Source organism: Mizuhopecten yessoensis, unplaced genomic scaffold (genome assembly GCF_002113885.1).
Source record: "Mizuhopecten yessoensis strain PY_sf001 unplaced genomic scaffold, ASM211388v2 scaffold10905, whole genome shotgun sequence".
NCBI classification, from domain to species: Eukaryota; Metazoa; Mollusca; class Bivalvia; order Pectinida; family Pectinidae; genus Mizuhopecten; species Mizuhopecten yessoensis.
In genome coordinates this window covers 276,586-298,586 of record NW_018408780.1, presented here as the reverse complement: position 1 = coordinate 298,586, position 22,001 = coordinate 276,586, and the positions used below count along the sequence as shown (strand labels likewise).

Sequence of the window (22,001 nt, the reverse complement as noted above, 5' to 3'; positions counted from 1 at the left end):
TTGACTAGCTGATCATGTCTATTGAAGTGAGCTGGTAGGTGCTAAAGTTTGACTAGCTGATGATCATGTCTATTAAAGTGAGCTGGTAGGTGCTAAAGATTGACTAGCTGCTGATCATGTCTATTAAAGTGAGCTGGTAGGTGCTAAGGTTTGACTACAGTTACAGCTTTTGACAGCGGAACAGGGATCATTAATAAGGCCCTGTGCTAGTAGGTAATATAACAGGCAACGAAGGAAAGCTGTGTCAGACCTCAGGAGAGGTTCTTAAGACAAAACTGTTGTTTATCTCTGAAAGTATTCAAGGCAAAGTAATATCCCTACGTGGAGATCACTTGTCAAAATCTACATGTAAAATAAAAATATAATGAAGAACTTAAAAGCAGTAAATAGTCGGAACTTGCCAAGGTTCTTTATAAAAACAAAACAAAAAACACAAAAAAATCGGTCAAAACTCCCATTTGGCCTGAGTTTACTTGAAGGGGATCACTATAATCAAATATGTGGTGAATTTGTTTTGGAATCCAAGAATACCAATGGCTCCACTGTGCCAGCCAATCAGGCTTTTAGGTAAGTTAGTCTAAGCTCCAGGATGGAAAATCGTTTGGCAGCATGATATATCCTATCCCTTAATAAGACACACGTTGTGTCACCTACGGTGAACTTGGAATTACCAAACATATCCTAAATATCATACCTGTTGATTTCACTACAATAATACAAGCTTTTGTTTTTGCCATAAAGACATGGAACAATTATCACATGTTTAATAACGTCTGTAATATACAGAATGTCACATCAAACAGCTAAACTAAAATTCTATCTTATGTCAACCACTTATCAATTCAGTGAATTAAAACAAGAATGTCTGTTAAATGATGTATTTTACACTTAATGGAATAACATGAAACTATCATCCATCATCTTTGTATATTTTTATGCAATCGTTTACCTCAAAGTTGTTGTTCCACAGGCCACATGTGGCAGTACATTTCTCATGTATGATCTCTGATCATAGTTTGTAGGCATGCATTTTTTGAAGTGTCTTTTGGGGAAATCTATGTGGCGTAAATGTAAATCATAATTTGTTCAGAGTTAAATTTTTCAGACGAATCCCTTACACCTGTAATGGAGGAGAAAAATTATTCTAAAGTTTTATCTCTTGGAGCTGTTTCATAAGAACTAAACAGGAAAAAAACAATAGCATCCAGAATACCTTGTGGTTAACCATTGTTTGTTGTATTAAAAGTACGGTTATATACCAGATTCCACTGCTTTCAACACTAGCTACAATACCTGGTAGTAGTGGTACCTGCACCCAGGCTTACAAGGCAGAACAGAATGATTATACAGTATTGTTACTACTTGCCTAGATAACTACACACCTGCACAACAATCTGGAAACCTTCAAACCCAGACTATCTCAGGAATTCTCCTATCATGTATATATCATTACTCCTCGATCAGATTTTCCAGAACATTCAACAGAAATATGAAAATACCAGAGAACATTCAACAGAAAAATCAACTATTTCAAGGAAGAGCTAGCTATGACATTTGGACATCTCCATACAACTGCAGGATGGTAATTATTCACAACAGGCAACAGGTCAAACAAGGATTAAAACTGGAACTCCCCCCCCCCCCCCCCCCCCCCCCCCCCCCCCCCCNGTTCATGTTGTTATATTATCTGTTACAGATCTCCATAAGAATATTTAAAGAAACCGGCAAAAGTTAAAAGAAATTGGATTTCAATGAAAACAACCACTTTCCGGTGGTCTTTTATCCAAGTCCGCAATACCAGGACCAGCTAGCTATAGCTTACAGTGTGTAAGTAGTGGCCCGGTTAAATAAAGGTTCTCAGGGCTGTGTCACTGTAGGTCATACAATAATTTGTTGGTCTATCTCCTTTCTGACAGATGGTGCCACCGGTCTGAGTACTAAATACTACTGACATTTGTAAGCACAATGGGGACCCAATAATACAAAATGATTGTCGAATCAAAAACAGGAAACTACCGAACTGAAGGAAAGTGTGAAATTTCACCGACAAATCAATACCGTATTTTTAAAAGTTTATAATTATGAATCAAGCACCAATAAAAAGGCTACAGGAGTGTCAGCTGTCCTACTAAACACCCCTCCTAAGGAGCAATAATCAGGATACTACCAATAATAGTCCATGGCATTAAATCTATACAGAGAATCTAATTTCTGCATGCATTCTCCTATTGAGGAACAACAATTACGATATCTAAATCAATGAGAGGCTAGTCCATTGTAGATTTATAGGGACAACAGGGTGTGACCTGATACAACCAACCTTCCCTAAAGAACAACAATAACAATATCTACATCAATGAGAGGCTAGTCTATTGTAGATTTATAGGGACAAGTTCAGGGTGTGACCTGATAAAACCAACCTTCCCTAAAGAACAACAATTACAATATCTAAATCAATGAGAGGCTACAAGTCCATTGTAGATTTATAGGGACAGCAGGGTGTGACCTGATAAAACCAACCTTCCCTAAAGAACAACAATTACAATATCTAAATCAATGAGAGGCTAGTCCATTGTAGATTTATATGGACAACAGGGTGTGACCTGATAAAACCAACCTTCCCTAAAGAACAACAATTACAATATCTACATCAATGAGAGGCTAGTCCATTGTAGATTTATAGGGACAAGTTCAGGGTGTGACCTGATAAAACCAACCTTCCCTAAAGAACAACAATTCCAATATCTAAATCAATGAGAGGCTAGTCCATTGTAGATTTATAGGGACAACAGGGTGTGACCTGATAAAACCAACTTTCCCTAAAGAACAACAATTACAATATCTAAATCAATGAGAGTCTAGTCCATTGTAGATTTATAGGGACAAGTTCAGGGTGTGACCTGATCAAACCAATCTCCCCTAAAGAACAACAATAATGATATCAATAGCCGCTGAGTGAGCGCAAGTCGAATCCATAGGGAAATTATAGGGACAACAGGGTTATTATTCCAAGAACAGTTAAAGTACTGATAAAGGTCAAACTACTCCTGTACACATGTTTACAAACAAATATTGGCCTGCCATGACAAGTTGAATGGTGTGATTGTGTGGTCTTAACTCATTCACCCCTGAAGATACATTTGAACTCTTCCAAGTCAAAGGTTGGAATAGTTTAGTATGAAATTTCAGGGGTGAATGAATCAACTTCTACATTCATACAATTTATTCATTGATTTTCTCTTATCAACTTTAAGAAAATCCAGGTCAATTATATTGGTTTGTATACCTATATATGCATACATACAATGTATTCAAATCTATTGTAAGAATTCAAATCTTATTACTTGCCACAGGTGATGGGTACTGATATTCTGTGTCATTGTACCAAGGTGAATAATAGTATCGTAAAGTAATCAGAATTTCCAAATTTCATCTTAAATTCAATTTTGAAACCATCATTCTATAGTTTATCTGGGACAAGCTCCTCGAAGCTGTCACTTACATGTACTTACCAGTGCACTGATAATGCTTTCAAATACTGTTGAATAGACCTCAAAGCTGACACAATCACATCAGACCATTTGAACAATATATATACTATGAGCTTTATCTATTGAGCATCCATTAACCTAGCCACAATCCTTTCCAGCTAAAACTGGCTCGGTAGATATTGGATGTAAATCTCCCCAGAATCAATGGCTGAAATGGAACATAGGGGTTGGGTAACCACTTGGCATTAACTATATACAAATGTAGCTCTTAAGGCTGTATGCTACCTTATATATATATATATATATCCTAGAAGCGTTTTTGAGTTTGTGTTTATTTGAGTTCTCTCCATTAAAGTCTAAATTGGAGTCTTCCTATATTTGCTATTTATATATAATGACCGTGACAAAGCATTTAGGAGGCACGGTAGTATAGTCTAGTGGTAGGAGGCTGGGCTTGTGACCAAAGGGTTGCGGGTTCGACTCACGGCACTGTGTTGTATCTTTGAGCAAGATACTTTACTCCGCTTGTTCCAGTCTACTCAGCTGTAAAGGAGTACTTGGTTGGGCAGAGCTAGAATTGTTGAATGCTAGCTGTGAGCGCCGAAATGGCAGCACCAGCTGTATGCTTCCCAGGGAGTTGAGAAAGATATTGGCTGGTTGCAAAAGCCCTTTAACCAAGGATAATAACTTGTGAAACAGTTTGAGACGACCTACGAACTAGGTTGTGATAATGCGGTATATAAGAACCTAAAATTATTATTAGTACTATTATTATAAAAAAGGTGTGTTTATTCAATGTTGTGTCCCTGCAAAGACATATAATATACATTCATAATTTTGTATACAATGTAGCACAAAATGGGCATTACTCCAATATATCAAGATCCAGACTTATTTTTTTTTTAGAACTCATAATATTATGATTAATATTTTTCATTTTTTCATACCAGTAACAAGACACTTCACAACTGAATATGATTTTGTTCCAGACACTAATCAGAAAACGTTTGTAAACATATTCACAAAGGAATTAAGCCCGGTAACATTAAGCCCCTTCCAGTTCAACAAACAGACTGGCATCCTACTGTCGCCATGTCACAGTTTTCGATAATGGACTTCCAATAACAAACATCTACAATGTCTAGTCACTCTGCTATAATTTTCTGGCAGAGTACAATAGAATGTTTGGAAGACTATATAGAGAATTTAACGAAGCGGTTCTATTTCATATATCAGATACACTCAATATTATTTCAGATTTCTGTCTTCCCTTTCCACATATTTGTGTATATGCTTGAACACCTGTCAGGCTGCTGCACTTGATTGTTTGTTTTGGCAGAATAAAAAATGTTTAAAAAATTAAGGATACATGATACTTGCCCTGATGATATATCCCCTGTCCAAAAGAAATACTCATCATAGTAACCTGTAAAATGTCTTGAATTTGGACATACTTGATGTTTAGACTCTGGAAAGGCATGCGCACACCACATTATAATGCAAAACTTCATTGAGAAGGGAAATAACTCTTACAGGAACTGTTTAATTTATACATTCCCATTCTCAAGCTACTTAATTTCAAAATTGTATGGGAGAAGAAATGAGATCTGGAAACCTCTCCCACTCAGCCTCGATCAGAGCTTCACTGTAATGAAACGTTTTGTTAAGTTTGAAATAACCGTGTTTGACTTACAAGTACACGAAATGCACAAGTGACTTAAGGCTGTATGCTACCTTACAAAATATACCTTTAATATTGGTTGAAGAGTTCTTCCACTTCTAATTCAATTAGCATTACTCATCGATTCAGGATTACTAGCACAGTGTTAGTGCATGCATTCATTTCAGTGAGTCTATTTTTTATTGAAAATATAACTATCACAACCAATTAATTGCATCTAAATTTCTATCAAAGACATTTTTCAGTTTTCTGAAGGTAAAGGGAACAATATTGAATCAGTTAAAGTCTCAAAAATTGAGTTTCTGAGGTTTTTATTTTAATTTGAATATTCTCCATTCCATTGAGAAGATAAAGCAGCCCCAAAGGAGTTTTCTGGCTAGAGCATCTTCCCCTGTCTTTTTTCATTGTGATTGGCTTTATTTGGGGCCTTTAAATTGGACAATATATCTTTATCCTTTGTAGACATAATTCCTAGATGGCAGAGTCGATAAAGCATAGGCTTTGTAACGTTGTTTCAGAGTTCAAATCCTGCTTTTTTTGTGTTCACTCTTTCATTTCTATAAATTTTCAAACATTTAAATTTCAAACCACTGTAATGCCATTACATGCATGGCAACATGTGATTTTTATTGAACACCCTTTGGAAAAAAGTTTCAACAATTATATTTCACAATGGTGACAAGGGTAATAACGTTGTGTAACTTGATGGTTCTTTTTACCTTAAGTGTCAAAATAATGATCAAAAACATTTCCCAGTTTTTCAGGTGTTAAAAGAACTCATTTGGAAGGAAAGCGAGTGTTAAAAGTGTCATGCAGCATAACTCCTTAACTTGAGTATTTGTATCTGCCTGCCAATGGCACCCACACAATCCTGCAATACACCCTGATATCTTGTGAATAAACAGATTTGAATCGTTCAATGGAAATATCAGATTGAAATTTAAGGTTGAGATTTTATCGGCTCCAACGTGTGATACAAGAGATAGCGTGGCATTTATTGTAAGCAATGTAATTGTTGGATGGAATAGCATTTGATGATTTTATCTGCAGTGCAAATACTTCATTCCAGCTTTAATGACACAAGTGTAATTTAACATGCAGGCATTACTTAGATATTTTTGTATAATGGTTTAGGCGCTTACACAGTTGAAGTACAACATTGGGGTGAGAAAGGAGTGGGGCATGCATATTGTAAGGGTGTTTATCAATTTACATAGTGAAATATGGTCTGAAGGCACTCTCTGTCTAGTATAGTAAACTTTGGTAGAATGTATGAGATGGACATGAGCATAACAAACAGGTTAGGTAACAGGGTGAGCTTACAAAAAAACCACTTTTAAAATATAGTTGAAGACCGCCCCTGGCAGTGAATGTACAGTTTAGGACCATTGAATAACAACCACACAACCAAAATGACCGGATAATTTTTGCTGTTCTTTCCCTAAATCATTACAAAAATCACTTTATTTTCCCCAAAATCTTATTTTTATCAAAAAATAATACAGCTCTAAACAAATAAGGGTATAAAGAGTGAAATCAGTAGACACACTTATACAGTGAAACAGGGTAAAAGACTAGATACCTGCCAACCCTCCCTATTAAGGAGAGAGACTCGATATTTTTTTACCCGTAAGTTTAGTGTTTTCAACCTGTGAATTTGCTTAACTGTTCCTTAATAAAGGGTTATTATGTGTCTAGGGTTGCATACTCATTTTATTTATCTTTTAATTTTGAGCATGCAGAATCTCCCCCATGGAAATTTCAAAACGTTGGCAAGTGTGAAACAGTTGAACAAATGTGGACATTTATCTGCAGTTGTTGAATTAAAATGCACTTATATATATAGTGAAATAGGGTGAAAAATATAGAGATGAGCACGGAGAAATACATAAAAGTACACAGTGAAATAAGGTAAGGTATTGCCGAGGTATGTTGATGGGCAGGTAAATCAGTCAACCGGTACAATATACTTACCTGCGGGTTAATGATTAAATCTTTATAGAGTTTTTGACCAGATTTATGTAATATAGGTGTAATATATAGCCTAACATTACTGCCTTCTACAGGCAGCTATAAGACATTACACATTTCTAGCAGCCCCCCTGCTACAATGTAAATCGAGTTAAGAATTTCATGTTTTTTTTTAGCTTTTAACAATATCAAGTTCATAGAGATTTCTTTCTACTGTACCATTTGTTATTGTAATTTACCAATAGTAAAAACTGTCAGTTTTTAAAGGATATTTGGAAAACATTTCAATGGCAACAGACAGACTTTTCCATGAGCAATACAAATTACCTACAGTAGGTGCATATCAACAGAAAATATTTTAGAGAAAAAAATAATTGGCACAAGCAGAGACTGTCAGAACTACGAAGGAATTCCATACATGTGTAGTTCAGCTTTGTATAATCAACCAGAACAGTCTAAACTACATGTTTCATATGCACAATTATAAGCCTTAATTATGATCAGTGAAGCAAGGAAAAAACAAAGACATATTAGCAAAGATCAAATGTATCTTTCATCTTATATTTCTTTGTGGGGGGGGGGGGGAATGTTCAATAAAATGCCATTCCTTTTTTTGCGATAACAAGTGAAATATTTAGAATATTGATGTTCTAATAATCATGGTTCTGACAAATTTTACATCACACATCATTATATATATATATATATATGTATACAAGAAATCATACCTCTGCAAGCACCATACACTACACAATCACAAGAAAATGGCACAGGGGCCGGGATGTTATTCGTATTCACCAATCCAATAGATGTGAAAATCCAATAATAAAGACCTCTCCTGATATTCATTAAGTCCTTATAATGCCAGAGGGAAATCACATGTAACTCTCCCTGAATTCCAAAGAGAAAAACATATTGTATTGTATCTCACTCCCCAGGAGTAAACTGAGTTTTTGTAAACTTTATTATGGGTTATAGTTATCCAGGAACGGTCACATAAGATAGAAAGTTTTATTTCTGGAACAATTTACATGTCAATCCAGGAATTTGGCCAAGGACAAACTCTCTGGAAGAACTCATCCTTAAATCTACAAAATGTACATGTTACACATACATCCCAGCTTTAACCTTTTTGTAGATCCAGTTACTTTATATTTTGGTCACACAATTTAACGCCTTTGTAACCATTATCATGTAAAATTTTATTGTTTTTTAACTGAAACAATTCAATTTGATAGATAATGTTTTAAACCATTCATTAATCAAAGAAAAAAAGTTACATTACCTAAACACCTGCTTTAAAGGACATATTTACCAGTAAAAATATATATATGCTGTAACATGATTTTGCGTGCAAACGACATGTTTCTTAGGTTTTAACCCTGACTTTCCTGATGCTGCCTTATCTTACCAAATAATTCATACCCTCTATACAGTATAAGGTATAGAAATAGGAACACTTGTTATCCAATTTTCTTTACATTTAACTGCATTTCATTTTACAAGAAAAAAACCAATACATGTAATTGCAAACTTGAATATAAGCCTCGATTTGATCAGGATACATTGCGTACAGTTACACTGTCTTAGTGTCTATTTGTCTTGAGGACTCCTGATCAGATCAGACGGAGGTGGTATGTTGCTGTAACGAGTCTCCTATGGGCCCTGAGCCTGTATACATGCTACTTTTTGTGAACTCTGCCACAGGAATCAATGTTTATCCCTGTTTTGTATGCATGGAATGATTCCAAGAATGTCGACTTAGCCGAGTTCCCTGACAATGTTCCTACGATTGCCCTGTTACATCCCCGTTTGTACAGATGTAGTTTGCCGCTATATATAATACAACAAACAAAACATACTCCATCATGCAATTTGATCACATGATAGACAAGCCATTTTTTCCTCCTCATTGTCAGACTGGTATTTACCGACCCAAGTGTACTTCTCTGTCATATGTCTCACAGACACGTTTACCACAACACAATGGAGAAGACCAAAGTGTGACTCTCTGTCATGTCTTATAGATCTTGTACAACGTGTACAAGAGGACTTAGCTGTTCAAATGTCAGGTTTATACAGGTTACATAGAAATTAGTACATGGGGACCTAGAAACTGAATTATCAATGCAGTGTACTGTAGGTGCATGTCTTTATAATGGCAAAAAATATAACAAGTGTGAAAAATGTTGGGGAAAAAAATAGATAAATGAAAGATATTATTGGCCTGATTTTATTTTTTCCAAACTTTTTGAATCCTGTATAATATATATTCCACTAAAATATATAAACTTTTGTTGACTATATCTTTTATGCCACATAAAATGTGCTGAAATGTGCTTTCGTGTCTATACCTCATTGACTATATCATGCGACGTGACCCCAGATATCCCAGTTATTTTAATTACTATACTGATCTTAGAATATGCAAACGATTGTCAGTTGATGCCTTTGTCTTCCTGGCTGTCACAGGAATTGATTGGCTAAGGCACATCCTTAATTAAGTACTTGATAAAGGAAGTCTGCTTTGTTGTCTTGTCTCTCAGTGCCCTTACCGTGAACTGTTTAGCAAAAGTCTTGTAGGGCTGATGAAAGTCCACAACTGTCTCAAAGTTTGGGTTTGAAATCCCCGACATGAACTGTCATCATTTTCTTAGTTGTTGTGGCAGACAATCAACATTGGACTGTGACATCATACAAAATGTTTAATCAATGCCCAATCGATCAACATTACTCATCAACACATGAAATCCACACTTGATAAACTATAAACATTATCTAAGGCAACCTTAAAGTAAGTTAGACTAACGTTTTGATTATGAACTTGACATTGTTTTCGTAACTCTACATGTTAAATGGATACTTTTTTCTCTTTTGTTGACAGATCTTCAAATACATACAAACATACATGAATGTTTCCTGCAAGACAAAGCTAACATATTCCAGACAAGTCACATACTGCTCACTTTTAGCAATATGGGGGAGGCATTTGGAAGAGCACTGCACGTGCATAGTTTGCAATACAAACATGTGCATGGTCTACTGTTCACTATTACATGATGATTAATACATGAAAAATGTTGTAACTTTGACAACATGATTGATCTAGAGTTTTAATTAAATAGTCAATTTGAATACATTCAAACTTTCCTTGTTCATTAAATTACCTCCTACTGGCAATAATTCTCATCTAATATTAGATTGCAACCTAAAAAGCAATAATTGTAAGGAATGTTTCTATCCTTATTCGAATCAGCCTGTCAGCCATTTGAAACCTCTTAAAACGCTCCAGATCAAATTAAATAATGGCCTGTTCCACTATTACATGGTAATTTAAGGTAAAGTATTTAAAAATGTTGAACGTAGAATCTCATTGATACCCACGCGAGATTCACCTTGATAAGTTATCTGAAGGTTAACAAGATCTTCAGAGCAAACAGAATATTTTTGGAGCTGTTAGAGCCAATTTGTCACCCTTATCAATAATGACCCCAAATACAGTTGTCATTACACTGGGTGGACACAAATTATGTTTGACATAATGAGATAAACTCCCCTGAATCTACGGGCAAAATGTCTTCTTCAACTTGAATCAGAATTTAAATGACCCACTGTTGTTTAATCTTCACTAGTACGGAGACTTAGAGTTCCAAGACATAGTGATCAGTGTCAGTATTAACTTGCTCAGAGTTAGGGAAAAATAATTACAACTCAACTGCAATTTACAGGACTACCTCTCCAGAATACTAATATGACAGGAAATGAATTACTCAACTTCCATTTATCAGATTAATTCTTGTGAAAAAACAAGCTAATTGACAATTTTTGGAAGTGATTTTAAAGTCAAAATCGAATTATTTTCCATGATTGCGATGTCTAAAACCAAATTTTGGCGAAAATGGTGTTTTGAATTGTCTGTTGTCAGCAAAGCACGGCTTTCAGGATTAGTGGCACACAGAGAGAGTGCCAAATAGTGCTTTAACTACTCCTGAAAGGCATATCATTTCCAGGTTCGGTATACGTACCACGCATGGTTTTCAGGTAACTCCCTAGAGCCATTTTTATAATGGACTATATGAGTATGTGAAATTTCCAATTTTTTAACCCTTGGATTAGCGCTAGCTAGCTATATATGTAACATTGTTTTTTTTTGTTTTTTTTTAAGGATAACTTAAGCATTTCTTTCCTCAGTAAGGCCACCTGTTACAAAATTGTAACTTTGTAAAGTGGTATACTAGCTACATGAAAATAACAGGAATTCCCCTAAAACAATTGAGGAAATCTAGGACAAAACTTCAGGGAAAAACACACTATATCCCATAGGAAATTCAGCCCAAAATTGAATGAAGTAGAACCCATATAAACCCTGATAGAGTATCAATAAATTTGAAGTAGAAAATATCTAAGCCTTAAAGTGTCATGTTCCTTATCAGATAGGAATTATTTTGAATCCAAATTACAAACATGTATTAGCTTTAAATAGGAAAATACGTGTTTGCTAATCAAATTTTACAGAATGACATAAATTTGAGCTATTTGTAATACGTTGCTACAAGTGGCGTTGAACATCATTACAAAATAACCTTTTAAGTGGTGAATCCTAGGGATGTATACATTTGTAATACAGACCCAACAAGTACAACTTTTCCCATGTAAACACCTAGCTAGCATTGACAGGGTACCCCATGGATGTTATAGTAGAAGCCCATGCACCGACACCATCAAAATCTCTCTTTCAATCTAACAAACCCCGACAACAAAGGGTGTTGGGTCCTACACCTCAAACACATAGTTTGAGAACTCTATAGGGCTTGGGACCCTTTTAACTGACAGAGATAAATAATGAAAGAAAAAGAACATCACAGCCTCCCACCAGATGTATAGACCAGATGTTCCAAGTCTGGCATTGCCCTGTACTACACCTAGTACATGTACAGGGTCACATACATCATCCTGATACCCCCCTCATACAACCTTAAACCAGGTCAGATCAATGACCAAAGAGCCCATTATGTCTACATGTATAGGGAGGACTAGACATTGTTCAGTTAGAAGGGTTTCTCTACCATATTTGACACAGTTTTCTGCCCTGTTATACAGTCAAAGATCAGTCAGTTACCTTACATGGCAGTGTGAAATCTGTATTAACCCTTTCAACCCTATGTAACTTTAGTAGACTCTACCATGCATTGATCTGGATAAGTCCATTATGGTCTACAGTGGTGAAAGGGTTAACCATGAGGAGAAATTCTAAATCTGAGGGTATGATGGTATATGCAACACAAATCTTTTTTAACATATCCTCCAAGATGGGCTACCTTTAGGCCTAATACGGTATAATGTATCTTACATCCCGGTATACATTCTTCTGTAAATTATATTATTAACCACTCTTACAGGAGGTAGCTCCAGCAAAAGGAACACACAGTTTATATTGACAGAGTATCTGGTCAGGAATTATCCCTTTACTGTGTGTTTCTACACACAGTTTATATTGACAGAGTATCTGGTCAGGAATTATCCCTTTACTGTGTGTTTCTCCAATAAATGCAGATGTTGCACATTCTTTCATATTTAAGATAAATGTGTCATAACTTATGCTTCATATAGCCTCAAAATGATAAAGTTTAATAAAAAAAAATCATTGATGTAAGAGCTTGGGAATAGGTTGAGTCCAGATCCCACCATATTGAAAATGATAAAAACACAATACATTCAGGATCAAAACTTTATCATGTCATGAGCTTTTGACACCATCTCTTAGAGCCTTTTTCAAGCACATCATTTTCCTGATATTTCATTTTTTCCAGTTTATAAAAGAAATGCTTAACATTTCCCTACTTGATATACAATTTACTCACAAATATTTTCTCTGCGTAAGCATGTCATCCATCACAGGATAAGAAATAAATTGTGTACCCAGAGGTGTTATATCTGGAACCAAGTTCTGTGAAACTGTCATTAACTCGGTTTGATAAATTGGTGACACAATATGTACATCTCAGCAGTGAATCACAATTCACATGATCAGCAGTGACGTATCTGTAGATATCTTTTAAATTCAAAGATGTCTGCTTGGAATCTATGACGCAGCTAGTCTGCATTTTAAATTGACACTTCATTAATAATATTTTACTAATAAACAGCCAATTAATCATATTTCAATGTAAATATTAATGTAGGCATAGCATGCTTGTACATTTAGCCTAGGTGTATTGCACTTAAGACAGATATGAATATTCAATTCATTTTATATCTACAGGAGTCTAGATTTATTTGTCTGATCTTCATTAACCGGATTAAAATGCAGCTGAGTGCATCGAGACCAGAGTACACAGTATTTGCACAGTGAGGTGATCTTGATCAGTCCGTCTAGCCCTAGGATTAATTAGCAAGCTGGTCTAAAGCCGACCAATATAAATACCCTGATCAAGTGAGGATGTCAGTCGCATTGATACCAATCCCTGTGTTACCCTAGTCAAATACATAATCCTTTGTAATAGTTAGCCTGAGGTGTACATAAGTCCCTGTGTCAGTCTGCAGGTCATCTAACCACTACACTAAGTTTGCATGCAATCAAGCCTCTTCCATGAGTTATGTATTCCCGGGTGTAATAGCTATAGTCAGCATCCAGGTCATGTAACCTTTACACTAAGTCTTCCTGCATAGTCCTCTCGTTAGCTATGTATTCCCCAGTGTGAATAGTCAACAGCCCAGGTCATCTAACCTACTTACATAGCCTCTCCTATGTATTCCCTGGTGTAATATAGCTATAGTCAGCAGCCTGGTAGCCAATACTTCAGCCACCTAACACATTTTTTCACCAGGCTATTAGGAAACTTGTTACTCTAGATCTAATGGATCTTAAGAACAACGAAAAGTCCCTTGAAGATGTTATTTCCCCTGTGAAATATACATGAAGGTCATTTAATCGAATAAACTTCATAACCTGTCCTGCAACCCAACATCAGGCTACTGCATGGCCATATGTTATAAACATAGGCCTCTTTGTTATTCAAAAGAAGCGGTTAAAATATTTTAAAGCATTTGACCCCTGTGACCTTATAGGCCAAGGTCCGTCATCTCTGTTCATAAACATTACTGCACTTCATTGCAGCAACTGCTCCTGACCAACAAACAATTAAGACACTTGGTTCTTCAAAAGTTTTATTGTTCAAACAAATTTAACCCCTGTGACCTTTAATATAAGTGAAGGCCAAGTTTGGTAAATTTTAACTTATCACTCTTTTGATGAGTCTAGTTCTTCCTGTTCTTCAGACATGTTCTTTGAAATTAGTTTTTTTTACATATTTATTTGACCACTTCCTTTAACCCAGGAAAGTATTATATAGCCAATATTTTTACCCTTCACCCAATGGTTCATGATTAATCTTGAGAGAAACAAAGAATCGTGTTTAACCTACAACAAAGGCAATACAATTGTATCATGGTCAACCAACTTAGCCCCTATATGCTATAGCTATGCCATTTTCTTGTAAAGTAGCTATACTTTTGTACATTAACAGTCAGACCCCCTGTTATGGTCAACCACTTCAGTTCATAGTCATGCCATTGCCCCTATATATGATAGTATAGCTGTTCCTTTTTATATTATGGTCAGCCACCCTTGCCCCTTGGTATTTTAGCCAAAATAACAGATGGCCACTACACCCCGACAGACAGTAATGGGGCATTAGGCCTATATCATCAGTGTGTATATGACTGGTAACTGATCTCAGTGTTCCAGTGCTCCTGACTTTTATTGACACAACAGCCATTCAAGCATACAGCTCTGATAACCATGTGTTCCTCATGCATGCCAGTTATTGTACTAACCTATAAGCATTGTCTGGAAATTTTAACCCGACTTTAATACTTTTAGGTTTAGTGAAAGCTTGTAGGGTTTGAGTCAGCATCTCCTTTTTTCTCAATTCTAAATGTAAAAGAATGCATTTTATCCATGAGCATCAAGTGAATTTTATATCAGATAGCAATATAATATTCATGGAAGATTTGTGGATCCCCAGTGATATTTTGTTTCAAATTCCAAATGAAACAGTGGTCTGGATTATAGTCTGAATCTTGCATAAAAATCAACCAAGTTGGTAGATAACTTCACAATCACACATAAGTTATAAAGCCTTTGTTATTTTGACATTGTTAAGACTATATGCATGGACTTTGAGAAACAAATCAAAGTATTGGAATGAAATTTATAATCTAACACCAGTAATGAATTCGTTATTTTATGACACTATATGTGTACACTTTAATACTGTATGATTCAACCACTTCTAAAGTAAGCTGATACAAAGAAGCTCATTTGCTTTAAGGAAACATTTTTTTTAATGATTGATGTCAGTGGTCAAAGTGACCTACATTTGGAATGTGACACCCCGACATCACAAAATGCATGTATACTTGCATACTAAATTTGGGTAAGAGTCAAAGTGAAATAGTGTGCAAGATATGTGTCAGAGGTCAAACTATAGGTAACAGTGACTTAGTTTGGTCTGCAACATTCCATCATTCAAAATTTACCAAAATTTACAAAATTAGCAATTCCACATGAAACAGCAAGAGGTATATATACATATGCTTGGACAAACTTTTGGAATGGACAGAAAAGGGGAATATCCTGAAAAGGACAGACATATTGCAAACCTGAAACCCTTTAAATTTTCATTTAACTGATGGGAGATCATAGAATGATATTATCTAATTAATGATCGCAGCCTGATAATGTTTTGATACATTCATTTTTAATCTTTAGAAAGATTTTTTTTCCAATATCATTACATTGGTATTTGCCATGAATGTGGAAGATAACCCTTATGTTATCTACATGAACATTTTTAACTTTGTAATTTTTTCTTCAAAATCTGGTTTCATAGGAATTTTATCTTTTCATATGGGTGGACATTTTCTTGTCAGTTTAAATTAAGCAGATTTACTGTACCTGTGTACCGTACTCCCGATTTACATACAAATCTGGCAGTGTCATTTCAACAAAATTACAAAGATTGGTTTATAAGAAATGAAAATATTATATAGGGATGTCTCTGCAGGATCGTGTTATCACCCATGGCCATCACTGTTTCTCCACTAACTTAATAAATCTTACACTTTTTGGCGAAAGCAAAACTATTTACAGAAAAGAAATTCTTGATATTCCAAACATTAATGTTAGAACTGCTATTTTGATAAAAAAAAAAATGGTTTCTCTGAAATGTAATTCATAATGTAAACTAATACAGCTGCACTAATGATGTTTATAATGTACAGTTTGATATGTAATAATTTAATGTTTTATTTCTGCTGTTGGTTATAGATTTAAAATCCTTATCAGGACACACACCATGCATGCACACCTAATAATTAAAGTTTTGTTGTTTTTTAGAGATATAAGAAAAGCTCATGGCATTTTTATTTTTTACTGGAAATAGCATTCCAGATAAATTTCAAGCAAGATGCCTGGTAAACTTATTTTTTCTACAATAATTATATGTTGGAAAAAATATGGAAAGCAGCTATCCTAGCTTGCATGCTAGTAAAATATAGATTGAAGCATGTCTATTGTAAATCAATGATTGTATGAGGAGGTAGCTGTAGGTCGGACTTAGCATGTCAGATGTCGGGTTTATAAAGGGTTCAGTTTAGACAATTACACTGTATTTCAGACTGATGGGATTTGTGAAAATCCAGGAGAAACTTTATATAAGAATGACTACCAATGTATTCAAGCTGACCATGTCATGATAACAGGAAAGAAAAAGAAATACGTCCAATTTAAACCAAGGTCAATACTTTAGTTTACATACTGTCAGGATCCAGCAGGGAGGCCATACCCTAAATCTTTAATCACTAAACTTCCCCATAACTGACAACTGTACCCAATCAAGGGTGCTCTGGTCGAGAGAATCAGATACACAAAAATTTGACACTGACAAGCTATCAACATTTGTCCCCCACAACAAATTGGGAATGCCATACACAAGGTGAGAGTTGAAACCTGAATCGGGCATGCCCCTCTCATTATCTAAATGGGGAGTGTAACTGGTAGTCTACCAGTTCAGTACACACCAACCATACATCAGATAAGATTTACAGTAGAAGATCTAAATGAGTTGCCTACAATTATAACAGTAAATTTAATGCTCTCTTCAATATTCAGTAAACTTTAGCTTCCAGCCATACTTACTCATTCAAATTCTCATGAGTCAGGAGGAGTAAGCAGAAAGTTTTGTAAGTAAAATTGAATGTGTTTGAATCTCAGGAATCTAAATAATTATCAAGTGGCTAGCAAAAACACAAGCACTGTATACATACCAACGTGATCAATCCAAATCAAAGGCATTTTCATTACATTCACAAGAACGTTTTGTGGTGGGTTTTTTTAAGGCTTAATTTAAATGTCAACATCAATGTTCTAGAATATTTTCTCATATGACTTAAAAATAGTTTACAATAACAATCATCAATGTAAGAATCAATGAGGTTTTTCTGTACAATGGGTGAAAGGATGACAAAATAAATTGTTAAACATTTTCAACAGTTACTTAGTCCAGTACACCAGTTCTTATTGGCAATGGTGATGTTGGTAGGGGGAAGGTTACCAAGAATATACATGATATATAAAATTAACATTTCCCATGAAAATTCAGATTATATATTTTCTAAAAATAAATACATATTTTCCCACAGTTTTAAAGTAAACAGATCCTTGAAAATAAAAACAAGGTTATAGAATACATCACTTCCATCATCCATTCATGAACCAAAACCAATATTTTTTTTTTAATTTTTCGTTTCAATTTTGTGAAAGTCTTGCAATATATTTGCCTGTATTATTATAATTGCCCGACTGTAAAAGATAGCAGAAATGTCACAGAAACCTCACTGACAGTACCTAACTAATCCTTTAACATCAGGCAGCAGGATGTCTATCAAACAGCACATCAGCTTTAATTAAACCTATAGACATGTGCAAAATATCAGCTTTACTTATAACATATTTCAATTTTCATCATATATTTACAAGCTTAGATGTGTCTTAAAATACATGCACCTCCAGATTATTTCAGCCGATCATGGCTGTATGTACTCAGGAATCGGTTCAGCGACTCTCACAAAACAATTTTGTCACCCTAATTTTCTAACCCTAGAAAATACATGGTATGGATTCAACTTCGGTACGCTCTGATACAGCTGCACTGGTTGAACCCGTGGTAACTTTATGGAAGATCTGGATGAGTTACAAAGCCTCTCCTTTAAAGAGTAAGTATGTCTAAATCACACATCGACAACAATATAGTGTTGACATTATTGTTAATATACGTTGGTATTCACTACTTTAAGTTCTTTATCATCACTAAATCTACGACACTATTATCAGATTGACTTTGTCGTATGTAAGTTATTAGTTTTGTAGCATGATAAAATTATTTTCACACAACAGATAAGTTTGGAAATACCATTGTTGATTTCATACCAATAAAGAAAAGCTTCTACTGTAATTTTTTGTACGTATACAAAATTGTGAATTGTACTAAACTTTACTATAGACATATATTTGATTAGGGGTGTAGCAATACGCCAAGAGTGTATCACGATATATTGCAATACAGAATGAATATATTGCGATACATATCCCGATATAGGAAGGATGTGCTCAATTTTATAATAACTTGTTGTCACAATGTCATCAAACTTAATCATATATATATATAATATGGATTTATATAACATAGATTTAAGATTTTTGTCAAACCAATCATCGATTATAAAATTTTAACTATTAAAAGCCTGCTTTATGCTTATTGGCATATCTGTTAGAATTTTTAGTAATTTGTCAAGCAGATACATAAAAATATGCTTTTGAAAAATATTGCGATACACCGATATACCCGTGTATTGCGATATACCTACAGGTTTTCCGATATATTGTGACAGCCATATATTTGATACATGCGTAACAGGAGAGTGCTGACATATACTCTGTCACACATGTATGACACTGTTATGACTATATTATGGTCATTTTTTGTAAAATAAAACACAAAAATAATACTTAACAACTCAGGTACATAACATAGAAATTATAGGTCAGTGCAGATACCCTGTTAATAAATGGACACAATTGTTATTTTTGGATATGTTTAATATCATGGTATAGTGCTCTTTACGACATATCAGCATATAAAGTTCAATGGCTGTTAGATGTCGTAAGTATAAGAGTAAACTAAGGTACTAAACATGTCATGTAAACTTGTGCATGAACTGACAAGTGATGAATGACATCACAATGTTATATACACAATGTTATTATAAAGCTCCAGTAATATAAGTCTGCTATAGTTAATATACTTAGGAGAAACCCAATCTAATTAAAATCAGATCCTAATTCCCTCTACGACACTCGTATCCTAATTCCAGTTCCTCTACGACACTTGTATCCTAATTCCTGTTCCTCTACGACACTCGTATCCTAATTCCTGTTCCTCTACGACACTCGTATCCTAATTCCTGTTCCTCTACGACACTCGTATCCTAATTCCTGTTCCTCTACGACACTCGTATCCTAATTCCTGTTCCTCTACGACACTCGTATCCTAATTCCTGTTCCTCTACGACACTCGTATCCTAATTCCTGTTCCTCTACGACACTCGTATCCTAATTCCTGTTCCTCTACGACACTCGTATCCTAATTCCTGTTCCTCTACGACACTCGTATCCTAATTCCTGTTCCTCTACGACACTCGTATCCTAATTCCTGTTCCTCTACGACACTCGTATCCTAATTCCTGTTCCTCTACGACACTCGTATCCTAATTCCTGTTCCTCTACGACACTCGTATCCTAATTCCTGTTCCTCTACGACACTCGTATCCTAATTCCTGTTCCTCTACGATACCCTTCGAAGACAATCAGGAATTAGGATCTGATTTTAATTAGATTGGGATAAACAACACTTTAAAACCACATGTATAAATTACAAGCTAAAGACTCTATTGAAATAAGTTTAACCAAAATAGCCACTTTTTAAATGATAGTAAGATACCAGCACTTTTTTTCTGAAATCCACAGATTACCACATTAATACAACAGTAAGTCCAATAAGGTGGCAAATTGTACCAGCAACATATTGACTGTATAGTTCAGTATAAATGCTTTTATATAGTCCTGTATTAAGACCACACCATTCCTTTGAGTGAGAGGATAATTTAATGATAGTTAATGGCAGATTCTTGTACAAGTTTTTTCAAGTTTATTATTACAAGATTTCATATCACCAGACCAAAAACATAAATTCTTGTTATAAATAAGCATTCTGTTTTTTTCAACAAATACAGTTATATTTCTTATATGACTGTTATGGGGTTTTTTTGTTTCAAAAACATGAAATGAAATAAAACATCTGCATCTGAATTTGTGAATGTTAGAAAGTAAAATAAGGTGCATAAAACACAAATTCATTATATTCCCTACCTGTAAATAATTTTACTCATGCACTGATGGTCCAATAGTTAAACAGAAGTGATCGTACAGTTAAAGAAAAGTGTGTTTGAAAAAGAAGATGACAAATAGTGTGGTAGGGAAATTTAAATTATGCAATAATTTCCATGTAGTAAAATATTGGTGATGTTTCCAATTCCTATGCTTGAAAGAAATTTCAGGAAAACTGCTTTTTTGGAGACAATTATATATGTAGTCATCTATTACTACTTCAAGTACATCAACATGTATTTGTCTGATAGATATTCATTTAAACAGAGAAATTAAGTCTCTGTAAGAAAAATTGGTTAATCTTGACAACTCAAATATCTTTTAATTTGAGATAAGAAAAAAATTGTATGGTACAGAATCATCCTCATCAACGACCCGAGCATTTAAAGACTATCTCAAAACGACGGATAGTCGGCTTTGCATGGTCTTCAATGGAATACACAACGCTATGTATTCCATTTGGAATACACAACGCTGTGTATTCCAACAAAAAGTACTGCAATTTCCAAAAATTCGCTAAGAACTTGGCTTGACAGCAGTGGTTTGCCGCTACTATCATTCTATGTCATGATCATGATGAGTATATATCTGTCTAGCTTGTTCCAGCGGCTTTGTCTACAACTCAAGTTTAAAGGGTCTCAAAGTTGATCGCACGCTGAACTCTCTGATACTTTCGATCGTGTATGTTCTGAAACAAAGTCTGCATACGAAGCAAATAAAAGGTTTTTGATACACTTACCGTTAAAAGTGGTGCATAGTAATACCACTGCGACCAAAATCTTCATTTTCGCATCTTAGAAATGCACGGGCTCTCATTTCAGAGTAAAAACATCCAAGTACAAACCAATGTTTACAACTTTTTCACTGCTTGTAATCAGTGCACAGTTGATCAGATTGGTTGTGTTGAATTTACGAATCTACTCTATTGCCTTATAAAACGAAACGAACCATTCCTTTTTGATCACGCTACGAGAACTTGACGAAGGTCGGAAATAAATGATATCACAGTGTTGTCCTCCAACAGTTATTGGCTTATGTGCTGTTGAGTTTAATCACAAGGTCCGCCCACAAAATTTACAGTAGCTTGCTGTGCAGCTATTTGCACCAACAGCTTTAAAGCTGTCAGTGCCCTTTTGGCCTTTAAAAATAACACAATATATACTTCCGGATTTAATTTACTATTTCCATTCCCGCTTGAAATATTATTTATATTGAAGGGATATTACCAGGTGGTATTGCATTTATTCAATGATTTAATGAAGTTATTTTAATCAGAGACGTATAAATAAGACATGTGGTGGCGGGCAATCAATGCATTTTAAATTACGCATCACTCTTTTCACTTTAAAAA

At 34.9% G+C, this 22,001-nt stretch overlaps 1 protein-coding gene across 2 annotated transcripts in view; it reads right to left on the bottom strand.

Annotated features, from left to right (window-relative positions):
- The window catches only part of LOC110463424 (low-density lipoprotein receptor-related protein 4-like), a 118,731-nt gene extending 97,174 nt beyond the window's left edge, over positions 1 to 21,557 (bottom strand). For both annotated transcript variants that reach the window (XM_021518012.1, XM_021518013.1), the window contains exon 1: positions 21,390 to 21,557. In XM_021518012.1, the coding sequence (XP_021373687.1) occupies positions 21,390 to 21,435 (46 nt within the window). In that variant the 5' untranslated portion in view covers positions 21,436 to 21,557. The remainder of the gene's footprint in view (positions 1 to 21,389) is intronic.
- Positions 21,558 to 22,001: the final 444 nt, after the last annotated feature.